Genomic DNA, 12,063 nt, shown 5'->3' on the forward strand with positions numbered 1-12,063 from the left:
ACACACACACACACATATATATATATATATATATATATATATATATATATATATATTATGTTGCCCTTTTCAAAAAAAAATACGAGAATTGCCAACGGGGGACACACTTTTGAAAAATTGATTGATAGGGACGAAATGGGGGCTATCAAACTCTCAAAAGGGGGTTTCAACCCTCTTTAACAATTTCTCAAAATTGTGTCCCCAGTTGGCAATTCTCATGTCTCCCATTGGCAATTTTTCCTGGAATAAGGCAATAACAGACACGTGGACAGGCCAGACATTGCCTGCAGATGAGACACACGTGTCTTAATTCCCTCTTTTTATCAGTTTTTAAATTCGGAAGTAAGACATTCTAAAAATTTTAGAAAAGTTGGAAATTTTTTTAGAAATTTTGGAAAAAATTTAACAATTTTGAAAACTATATATCAAAGAAAATTAGGAATGATATTTTTGCATTCCATTTTCCACCCCTTTTGTTAAGAAGTATCAAGGGATCACCATCCATTAGAGTGTCATAGGTCCTACATAGGTTGTACACAATTAGGACTAAAGGAAGAGAAGAGGTGTCTGTCAATTTGACATGGGTTTGTAAAAATGAAGAAAACATCCTTAGGAAATGGTTGGTCTATTTTCTCTTCTGTCAAAGATGTAGGACAAATGAAGCTACATATGCGGTCCCCTTGTGTAAATTACCTGTCGAAATTGAGCGGTCCTTCAATGACCGAGAGGACCTATGACAAATCATTGAAGGTTGCTTCTGTTTTCGAAATTGAGCTTTTAATGATTCATAAACATGGATACCATGCAATGATTTGCCAATTATCATTGATTTGCCAAATATCTCTAGCGGATAACATGGATACCATGCAGCACCAATCTCCATCTGACACGTGGATACATAATCTATATATTATCAGGATACAAATGTAGGGGTGCATCTTGTTGACTTTTTATGTGAAAAAAGTCTTTTTGTAATTCAAACCTACAATTGGGTGTTTTGAGTCATTATATGTATGCTTTTGGGCTTCCCTCCAAAAAAACTAAAGTCATGAGAAAACTTTAGTCCTAGATGGGAAGTGTGAGAGGATGAGAGTGGCCATATATATATATATATATATATATATATATATATATATATATATATATATATATATATATATATATATATGAGGAAAGTGTTTCTAGTGGGTAGTGTAGGAAAGCTTATCTACTCCACCGTTATTAATAACCGTCCGATTATAAGTGTTCCGATCGAAACCGTTGAAGATATAAAGATATAACATGAGAAGGTGGGTTTTGTAAACAACAGAAACACGGTGGATTTTGGGTTTGGGTTTTCGACCGAACGACCGACTCTTCTCCCTCGCTGGATTTTGGTCTTCTCCCTCGCTGGATTTTGGGATTCCGATCGACGACCGACGCACGCCTCCCTCTCTCCCTCGAGGTAAGCTTCGGATCACCACTTTTTTTTTTTCTTTTTAACCCATTTCTGTTGGGTTATTGTTGTTTTTTGGGTTTTTTCTGTTGAAACCCACATAAAACCCACCAGAAACAAACCCTCGGTTTTTTGAAACCCATTTCCAAAAAAACCGAGGGTTTCTGTTGCCTTTCAAATGGGATTCATTTGGGTTTTTTGGGTTGAAACCCATTTCTGTTGGGTTTAAGCTTTGGTGATCCAATAGAAACCCATTTCTGTTGCTTTGGCCGGCAGAAACCCACATAAAACTCAATACAAACCCTCGGTTTTTTTAAACCCATTTCCAAAAAAAACGAGGGTTTCTGTTGGGTTTGAAATGGGTTTCTATTGGGTTTTTTATTTTGAAACCCATTTAAAAAAAAACCGATTTTCCAATTTGGGTTTCTGTTGGGTTTTTTTTTTTCAAAACCATTTCTGTTGGGTTTCTGTTGTTTTGAAACCCATCTAGATCACCACTTTTCCAATTTGGGTTTATGTTGGTTTTTTTTTTTCAAACCAATTTTAAAAAAAAACCGAGGGTTTCAACTGGGGTTTTTTATTTTTATTTTGAAACCCATTTCAAAAAAAACCGATTTTCCAAGGTTTTTTTTTTTTTTTTTTGAAACCCATTTCAAAAAAAACCCTTTTAAATAAAATAATTGAATTTTCTCTTTTCCAAGCCAGATGTTCTGTCCAAATTTCTATATTGTTTGTATGAGTCTTAAATCATTGTTGTATTTGTTATTAAAAGGTGCTGAAGTTGTATGTATGTGATGGATAGTAATGTGTCGCAAATTTGTGGGCATTTGATTGATGAAGTCGACTGTAATGGTTTAGTTGTGGTTGATGACAATGAAGTTGATGGCAATCAATTAGATATGTTGAATGAGGGGGAAATTCCGAATGAGGGTGTTGTAGGTTATGTTGATAACGAGGAGGGGTGTAGTGGTGTCGTTACTACTCCTAATAAGGATGATGGAGGGACAAGTGTAGCTAATGAACCCTTTCTTAATCAGCAGTTTGAAACCCCAGAAGCTGCGTACGAGTTCTATAATGTTTATGGTTTGGCTGCAGGGTTTGGTGTACGGAAAGACAAGACCAATAAGTCAAAGAAAAATTTAGAAGTGATAACGAGGAGATTTGTTTGTCAGAGAGAGGGTTTCAAAAATACTAAAGACAAGAGACAGATAGGAAAAGCAGTGAAGTTACGCCGCCCTGTAAGAGAGGGCTGTGAGGCACAGTTGGAGATTAAAAAGAGAAAAGATAAGTGGGTTGTGACTAGTTTTGAACCCAAACATTGTCATGATCTTACCTCTCCTACCAGAAGAGGAATGCATCGTTCACATAATAAATTCGTGAAGAATATGGTTTGTAAGAATTTGATGGAGAAGCTCAGTGACCATGGGGTTAAGCCTTGTAACATTGCTAGGGTGTGTACTTCGGCATCTGGTGGTGGCAGTGGCGTCACAGCAAATCAGGTGGTGTCCCATTTGAGGGTACGTAGGCGTAACAATATGGGGCAAGAAGCATTCCTAATAGCTCGACAGTTCCATGAGAAACAAGCTGAAGATCCAAATTTTTATTTTGCGATGGAGATGGATGACATTGGGAACTTGAGATCTATGTTTTGGGCAGATTCAAGGGCGAGGAATGCTTACCTCACCTTCGCTGACGTAATTGTATTCGATGTCACATACAAGACGAATAGGTTTCTGATGCCATTCGCACCATTCACTGGAGTTAACCACCACAGGCAGTCTACTCTATTCGGATGCGCGTTGCTAGCAGATGAGAAAGAGGACACATTTACATGGTTATTTCAACAATGGTTGAAATGTATGTTTGGGGTAGCTCCGGGTTGTATAATTACAGATATGGATGTGGCGATGAGAAATGCTATTAGAAATATTTTTCCGAAAACCCGTCATAGGTTTTGCTCGTGGCACATTCATAGGCATCTGATTGAGCATTGTGCAGGCATGCGAGATTCTGAATCTGACTTCTGTAAGGATTATAATAGGTGGTTTTATAAGAGAGAAATACCTGATTGTGAGAAAGAATGGGAAAATTTCGTGGATAAATATGGGATTGCTGAAAACAATTGGCTTGCAAAAATGTGGGAGCTACGAAGTCATTGGGTGCCAGCGTATTTTAGAGAGACTTTCACTGCTGGCATGACTTCTAGTTCGCGTAGCGAAAGCATAAATTCATTCTTTGATGGATATGTTAATCAGAGCACTACTCTACCAGAATTTGTGAAACAATGGAATCTTCATTCTTCAGCATCGTTACATCATTCTCAAGAACGCTGATGCGGTCTTCCATCGTTCTGCCTTCGCGTCTATGGTGAAAACTCGACTCCCAGCCTGCCTCGTTCCCATCAAACGGAAGGTCAGCCCAGACGAAATATTTACACGTGTGGCCCTGCATGTTATTGACGCTGTTTAGAATTTCAACTTACCAAAAAAGTTATCAAAACAATGAATATCTCATCTGTAACTCAACTAGGTATCCAGCACATTTGAAGTATGGCCGGCCTTGGTTATTATTTATGTTGCTCCGTGTAATTTTTCGAACTGCTGGCTTATTACAAAAACAATTTATGGCTGTTGGTTGTACGCCATGTGAGATGCCACTAGTGTTGCTTGAAGATGCCATGGTTGATGCGTCTGTAATTAAACAAAAAAGATTCCAGAGAGTAAAATAATAATTTAAGCATAAAGCAACAGAACACCAATAAAAAAAAAGAGGATTCACAGAGAGTAAATCCATTTAAAAAAGAAGGAAGCAAGGATAAATGTTCCTATCATTGATCCATTAATGGACAGCATCCACAATGAAATTAACGTGTTGTTATTGCTTAGAGAAAAGAGACGATCTAAGAATGGAGATAACTTCAACAGTAGCAATTCACAATTACTAGCAATAATGGAGATACCTGCGATTATTTGCTATCTCAGAGGCAATAATGGAGATACCTGCGATTTACACTCTAAACAGAAATTTCAGCAGAGGACACTCAATTGAATTGAAAAAACTTATATGGTTCTAGATGGGTTTCAAAACAACAGAAACCCAACAGAATTGGCTTTCAAAAAAAAAACCCAATTTCAAAGGCAATAGGAAATGGGTTTTAAAATAAAAATAAAAAACCCCAGTTGAAACCCTCGGTTTTTTTTTAAATTGGTTTGAAAAAAAAAAACCAACATGAACCCAAATTGGAAAAGTGGTGATCTAGATGGGTTTCAAAACAACAGAAACCCAACAGAAATGGTTTTGAAAAAATAAAACCCAACAGAAACCCAAATTGGAAAATCGGTTTTTTTTGAAATGGGTTTCAAAATAAAAATAAAAAACCCCAGTTGAAACCCTCGGTTTTTTTTTAAAATTGGTTTGAAAAAAAAAAACCCAACAGAAACCCAAATTGGAAAATCGGTTTTTTTTGAAATGGGTTTCAAAATAAAAAACCCAATAGAAACCCATTTCAAACCCAACAGAAACCCTCGTTTTTTTTGGAAATGGGTTTAAAAAAACCGAGGGTTTGTATTGAGTTTTATGTGGGTTTCTGCCGGCCAAAGCAACAGAAATGGGTTTCTATTGGATCACCAAAGCTTAAACCCAACAGAAATGGGTTTCAACCCAAAAAACCCAAATGAATCCCATTTGAAAGGCAACAGAAACCCTCGGTTTTTTTGGAAATGGGTTTCAAAAAACCGAGGGTTTGTTTCTGGTGGGTTTTATGTGGGTTTCAACAGAAAAAACCCAAAAAACAACAATAACCCAACAGAAATGGGTTAAAAAGAAAAAAAAAGTGGTGATCCGAAGCTTACCTCGAGGGAGAGAGGGAGGCGTGCGTCGGTCGTCGATCGGAATCCCAAAATCCAGCGAGGGAGAAGACCAAAATCCAGCGAGGGAGAAGAGTCGGTCGTTCGGTCGAAAACCCAAACCCAAAATCCACCGTGTTTCTGTTGTTTACAAAACCCACCTTCTCATGTTATATCTTTATATCTTCAACGGTTTCGATCGGAACACTTATAATCGGACGGTTATTAATAACGGTGGAGTAGATAAGCTTTCCTACACTACCCACTAGAAACACTTTCCTCTATATATATATATATATATATATATATATATATATATATATATATATATATATATATATATATATATATATATATATATAGAGGAAAGTGTTTCTACTCGGCCGAGTAGAAAAGCTTATCTACTCCTCCCTTTAAAAAGTACAGTGGGCCCACACATTGTGGATGATCCAAAGCATTCATTTGATAGGTCTTATCATAGATAGGGTGTGCCCAAAAAATCAGCACCAAAGGGTCATCCTAGCCCTTCGTTTTGTTGGGCCTTGTAGAAACAGAATGGACGCATTGTGTAAGATGCGTAAGATGCGTCCATTCTGTTTCTACAAGGCCCAACAAAACGAAGGGCTAGGATGACCCTTTGGTGCTGATTTTTTGGGCACACCCTATCTATGATAAGACCTATCAAATGAATGCTTTGGATCATCCACAATGTGTGGGCCCACTGTACTTTTTAAAGGGAGGAGTAGATAAGCTTTTCTACTCGGCCGAGTAGAAACACTTTCCTCATATATATATATATATATATATATATATATATATATATATATATATATATACTTTTACTCTCTTAACCTTGTGAATAAGCAAGAGGTCATGGGGATCCTACGCGCACAGATCGCCCACTTGGGTCCGGTGGCCTTTTGATCTTACCACACACGCGCGCTGCCCGGCCCGGCACGGCTCGGCCGGCCGCGCACGTGGACCTAAGGCTTTTCTTTTTCTTTATTTATTTTTTCCTTTTAACAGTCAAGAATTTATTTAATTTTGTTTTAACTCTTTTTTTACCGTTTGAGATTCCTTAATCGTGGTTTAGTGACCGTTTGGAAAACGTCTCTCACGCACTAAAAGAGTGCGACGTTTCACCCTAACATGTCGATTACCTTTCTATATAAATCAATTTTAGAGAAAACATAAAGATTTTCTTGACGGATTCTTCTTCTGCTCTTTCTCTTCTCTGGTTTTTTCTCTGGTTTTCTGCTCAAGGCTTTTGGCAAATATAAGCGAGTTCTTAGGCATCCGGGCTGCGTGAGTGCACACCCCTGGAGCGAGAGTTGTTGTATCCTGGAGGCATACGCCGAGACGCCCATCTGCACCGTTGATTCCTCATAGTGGGGGCGAGATTTGCCTTAAAGACAACGAAGATTCTTCGTGCCTCAACTCGATAAGTGATCCAACGATTTCTTTTTCCTTTACAGATTATTATTGTAGAAAATAATATTTTTGATCTCTGTCTTCAAGTTGTGAGATTAATTTGTTATAAGGTATTCTCGAATCCTAAATTACAGATTTGCACATCAATTTTTCTAACACATCTAGGGTTGATTCTTGGGAATTTTGATTCAGCTTTTACCTTAAATTGGTTGGGTTCGGGTTGATGGACCCCTAATCAAATGATCCAAAGGTCCACATTATTGGACTTTTGTTTAATAGATGGTTCAAAACATGTATCTCATCATTTTGATATATGTTTCGGTTTAAACCAAGTGATGAATGGTCTGTATCATAGTAACTTATCCAGGTGTATGATTGAGATTGTTTGCAACATAATTCCCATATAGTACCAATGTCAATTGCTTCTTAATTCCCTGTGTTAGAGAATATCAGATCTCATATGATCTGGCCGTTGGATTGTGTGGTGGTACATTAGGTAGTTGAGTTGGATTAGATAGCTTGATTAGGATTAGGATGATCATGATCTTCTTCTTATCATCATCCCTATCAAGCTAACACCCTGATTGCTGCATTTGAAACAAGGGACGTGTTTGAAATCTTGGCTTTGGCTTTTGGACACTAGTGTTGAAGAATATACGGACATAAATAGACCTGGCAAAAAGGTGGGCCGGGCCGGTCCAAAATTGACCCGAAAATTTATGGGTCACTAATTGGTTGACCCAGACCCACCCGTATCGGCCAAGTGGAGCTGTGACTCTGTGAGTCACTCATTTTTTTTAATGAATTTTTGTTTTTTTTTCCTGTATTTTTTTAAGATTTTTGTTGTTTTTATAGGGATTTGCTAGCCACCTTCGCCAAAGACTACTTCGCACCCATCATTTGCAATTGCATGTGATCATGTGACGATAGCCATTTATGTTGACTTTTTTGGCAAATTAGTCTTATTCGTTGAGGTGGTACAAACTGTAAAGGATGGGGGAAGTACGTTTCTGCAAAGGTGGCTAGCAATAATAATCATGCGGGTAGCGTACTAAGTTTTGAAAAAATTACGTGTAAAATGTTTCAAATTATAAAAACTAAGGAAAAAATACTGAAAGAAGGTACCTCTATAGAAAAATTACGGAAAAAACTACGATAAAAATGCATGAAAATATGAAAACTATGGGAAAAAGGCCCAAAATATATAAAATGTTGTTTTACTCTTCTACAGGCACTCGCGGGTCCACCGGGACCGGCCTGGTTTTTACAGGCCGGGTGGACCCGCGTGTCGTTTTCAAACGGGCCACAAATGAGTGACCCATACCAGGAAAATACGGGCGAGCCGGGTCGACCCACAGGTCCGGGTCACTTCTTGTCAGGTCTAGACATAGAGGTGTAGAGAAAGGTAAAAAGGGTAGAAGATCAGCTTCACTTTGGTGTCTAGTTCTTTCTTTCCCTGTTAAGCAGACCTATGTACCCTTCTCCAATTTACCTTTTTAAGAAGAGCAATAGATGAGACAATCTTCTGAAGATACACTTGTATGATATGGTGGACTCTTTGTTAGGCGAGTGCATCTGTACCATACACGTGTCATACGTGAGTAGGGGTGTAAACGAGCCGAGCTCGGGTTGATCTTAAGCATTCATTTGAAGGGCTCCATCATGGATTGGGTGTGTACCAAAAATCAGCTTCATTGGATCATCATAGGTTGTCCATTTGTGGGGGTGAAATGAACAGATGTTGTTTGTCCACTAATCTGCCCATTTTTCACCCTACAAATGGACACCCTAAGATGATCCAATGGAGCTGATTTTTTGTGGACACCCAATCCATGAAAGGGCCTTCCAAATGAATGCTTTGGATCCCCCCAACAATGTGGGCCCACCTTGTTTTATGCTAATGTTAGCAGAAACCCTTTCCTCATATATATATATATATATATATATATACTAAATCCTTAACGAGCCGAGCCTGGCTTAGCCCTGGTTCGGCTCGTTAAGCTTAACGAGCCTGGCCAGCCGGCTCAACTCGTCTCGTTAAGGATTCGAGCCGAGCTCGAGCGAGCTTTCTAGCCCGAGCCAAAATTGACACCCTTATACGTGAGAGACTATAGGTCCAACTGATGATTGATACCGAATCGGGGTCTGCTCCCCCACCTGCCTGCCACCAAGCCACCAATAAAATGGCTAGGGCTAGGGTTGCCAATGAACCCAGAAGGTCCGAACATTAATACATGATCTGAGGACAACAGTTGGATTCAAACATGTCCATTGGATCCATACATAGCCAAGAAATCCGATTAGGCATCCTAGAACCAAACGGAGGCTGCAAATGTATGAAAATACCCTTCTCATTTTTTTATCATTTACGTCTATTTACAAGGGGTATTTTTGTAAGATTCATACCCATATTATATATGGAAATCAGGACCTAAAAACACTGGAACTGATAAGGGAACTGAACGGATCGTGACCAATAGGCGGATCATCCAAACTCCAGAGTGGGTCCACAAGAAGTCGTAAGAATGGAATAGGACAAGGTATATAAATGCTTAACAATAATTTTCTATGGTATATAGTATTCACGTGGGCCAAGAAATATATACGTTGAAAGATTTTCAAGAGAAAAGACAAGCTATCCCTTGAGCTTTTCATTCAGCAGAGCTGAGCTGAATCACTACTCTTCGATGAGTAAGAATGTAAGATGGACTGGTAGTTGGTTAATGATTGACGAGCCCTTTTCTTGTCTTCGACACAGACTGGGAAAATTTGACCTGTGTTTATTACAGTTGCACGTCATCTCCAAATGAATGCCCCAAAATCCATTCTTCAACATATAAATAAAGGTCCTTTGAAGGCCATAGAAGTACTTGAAGCTTCTAAGCGTAAATAAGCTCTGAGAGAGAGAGAGAGAGAGAGAGAGAGAGAGAGAGAGAGAGAGAGAGAGAGAGAGAGAGATGGGTTCGAGCGTTGAACGATATGGGGTTAGAAAAGGAGCATGGACTACAGAAGAAGACTTTCTTCTAAGGAAATGCATAGAGAAGTATGGAGAAGGGAAATGGCATCAAGTTCCTGTAAGGGCAGGTAATGGGAGTTCCTTGCATTCAAAGCATGATAATAAGAGAAAAGACTTGGTTACTTAATTAGTAGGTTCTGTGATATAGTAATACGTACTTGAGAAATTAAAAATATATATACATTTCATTTTTGTTTGAATTTGCAGGTCTTAGACGATGTCGTAAAAGCTGTAGACTGAGATGGTTGAACTATCTCCACCCCGACATCAAGCGGGGAGAATTTAAAAGCGATGAGATTGATCTCATCATCAGGCTTCATAAGCTCTTAGGCAACAAGTACGTTAAAAGTTCCATGGATAATAATGTTGAAGATAATATTTTTAATCCGAAAGGAATATTTTCGATAATGTTGAAGAAAATTTCCAAGGTCTAGTAGGTTTGCAGTTTTCCTTGAAAACAAGCAATATTTTTTATTTTGTAAAAATAAAAAACAATGGAAAATTAATAAACTCATTTTCCACAAAAAAATTCTTAATTTTTTTTTATACGTTCAGATTTAATGTCACTTTTAGGATCTATTTGGATACCTGGCTTGATTTGTAGAATTCCACATCAGAAAGGGAGAGAAAGTGACTGGGCTATATATGTGGACCTCTCTCTCCATGTGTAGACACGTTTTGAGCATCTCAGAGGACAGGACTAGAACTAGACAATATTTACCTAGGGGGGTCAGGGCGTGACATGCTTTTTGGGAATTCCGGTTGAACTTTCACCATAAAATCGGGTGGGGTTTGGGTTGATTCCAACCCCCAAATTGCACCACTAGATATTTGCATATATTATTATATGCATGTAATCTTATCTGCATACTGTTTGCATGTAGTCTTATCCGCATATATACTATTTTATATCTACGTAAGGGTTACACATAGTTTTACATCTTAGTTAGTAGCTCCCAAAGAGGCCTTAATGTCCCATTTGCACCACTAGATATTTGCATATATTATTATATGCATGTAATCTTATCTGCATACTGTTTGCATGTAGTCTTATCCGCATATATACTATTTTATATCTACGTAAGGGTTACACATAGTTTTACATCTTAGTTAGTAGCTCCCAAAGAGGCCTTAATGTCCCATTTACAAATAAGTGTAACTTAGAGAGATGGCAAAAGCTCCTCACAGAGCTCCTTCCTCTAGATGTTTATCTTGTAACATTCTTTTTTTCAAGGACCATTTTTCTATGGGATTTGCTAAGGACCATCGCAGAAGGCATTTTGCAGACACGCTGTTGCATGCCGCCACATAGGCTCAGATTTTGTCTCATTCATTTAATTCATCTGAGGTGGCTGCTAGTGCTCTCTCATGCAACAGCCGGTCCATGAAATGCCTTTCGCGATGGTCCCTAACAAATCCATTCTTGGAATCCAGAGAGGCCCTTATACCAGTAGAATCACAAGTATAAACTCAATTATTTTTCCATCAGGTGGTCACTAATTGCGGGTAGAATTCCGGGTCGGACGGCGAACGATATCAAGAACTATTGGAATTCACATTTGAGTGAAAAGCTTGCGGCCCGCTCGGACATGGAGAAAGGCAAGTGTATAACCATGAACAACCAAGACAAGAGTATAACCATGAAGAACAAAGTTATAAAGCCTCAACCTTGGACTTTCTCCAGTAATTCGAAGTGGTTGAGATGCCCTGTAAATGCTACTCCACAAGAAACTGTTAGTAATTTGATACCAAAATCGCCTCCAGAAGAGTCTATATTATGGTGGAAGAGTCTGTTGGTTGAGGATGGAGAAGAAGATAAGGGCACATCATGCTCGGGAAGTGGAACAGGAGGGGAGTTGGATGCAGCGTTTGTGCTTCAAGGCTTTGAGGGAGAAGGTGAATGGGATAATTTGCTTATGAATGGGAACTTTTGGGATCTACTGGGCACAGAACAAAAGCCAATAATCTAATGCAATGAGTTTAGTAAATCATTGACTCATACGAGTTTTAGTCCTGACGAGTTAATCAAGAATTCAAGAAAGCTTGGTAACCATAAAAATTAGAAACACATGTACCAAGTTTCATGGCACTTGTGATTTAAGTGGTTTACCAGCAAATGTCAGGAGAATTGGACGAATTAGAATATTTTGTGCTACATCTAGTTTTAGTTCTTTAGATCTCTTGTACTACATCTAGTTAAGGGCTAAAAACTAGCTAGATGACTTTGATGTAACCATCCGCGAAATGCCTTTTGCGATGGACGCTAGAAATCCCTTATTATATATGCTTGTACTTTTTATTCATTAATAAATGAGGAGTGATTCATTTTCTTTTGA

At 38.5% G+C, this 12,063-nt stretch overlaps 2 protein-coding genes across 2 annotated transcripts; both read left to right on the forward strand.

Annotated features, from left to right (window-relative positions):
* The first annotated feature begins 1,231 nt into the window (after window positions 1–1,231).
* Window positions 1,232–4,074, forward strand: LOC143876760 (protein FAR1-RELATED SEQUENCE 5-like). The gene is made up of 2 exons (XM_077378456.1): window positions 1,232–1,444; window positions 2,208–4,074. The coding sequence occupies exon 2, from the start codon at window positions 2,221–2,223 to the stop codon at window positions 3,766–3,768; it is 1,548 nt and encodes a 515-aa protein (XP_077234571.1). The 5' UTR covers window positions 1,232–1,444; window positions 2,208–2,220; the 3' UTR covers window positions 3,769–4,074.
* Window positions 4,075–9,570: 5,496 nt separating this feature from the next.
* On the forward strand, window positions 9,571–12,063 carry LOC143876761 (transcription factor MYB1-like). The gene is made up of 3 exons (XM_077378457.1): window positions 9,571–9,795; window positions 9,935–10,064; window positions 11,217–12,063. The coding sequence occupies exons 1-3, from the start codon at window positions 9,669–9,671 to the stop codon at window positions 11,695–11,697; spliced, it is 738 nt and encodes a 245-aa protein (XP_077234572.1). The 5' UTR covers window positions 9,571–9,668; the 3' UTR covers window positions 11,698–12,063.

This window comes from Tasmannia lanceolata, unplaced genomic scaffold, assembly GCF_043159265.1.
Source record: "Tasmannia lanceolata isolate RefF3 unplaced genomic scaffold, GAP_Taslan_0.1 ptg000005l, whole genome shotgun sequence".
NCBI classification, from domain to species: domain Eukaryota; kingdom Viridiplantae; phylum Streptophyta; class Magnoliopsida; order Canellales; family Winteraceae; genus Tasmannia; species Tasmannia lanceolata.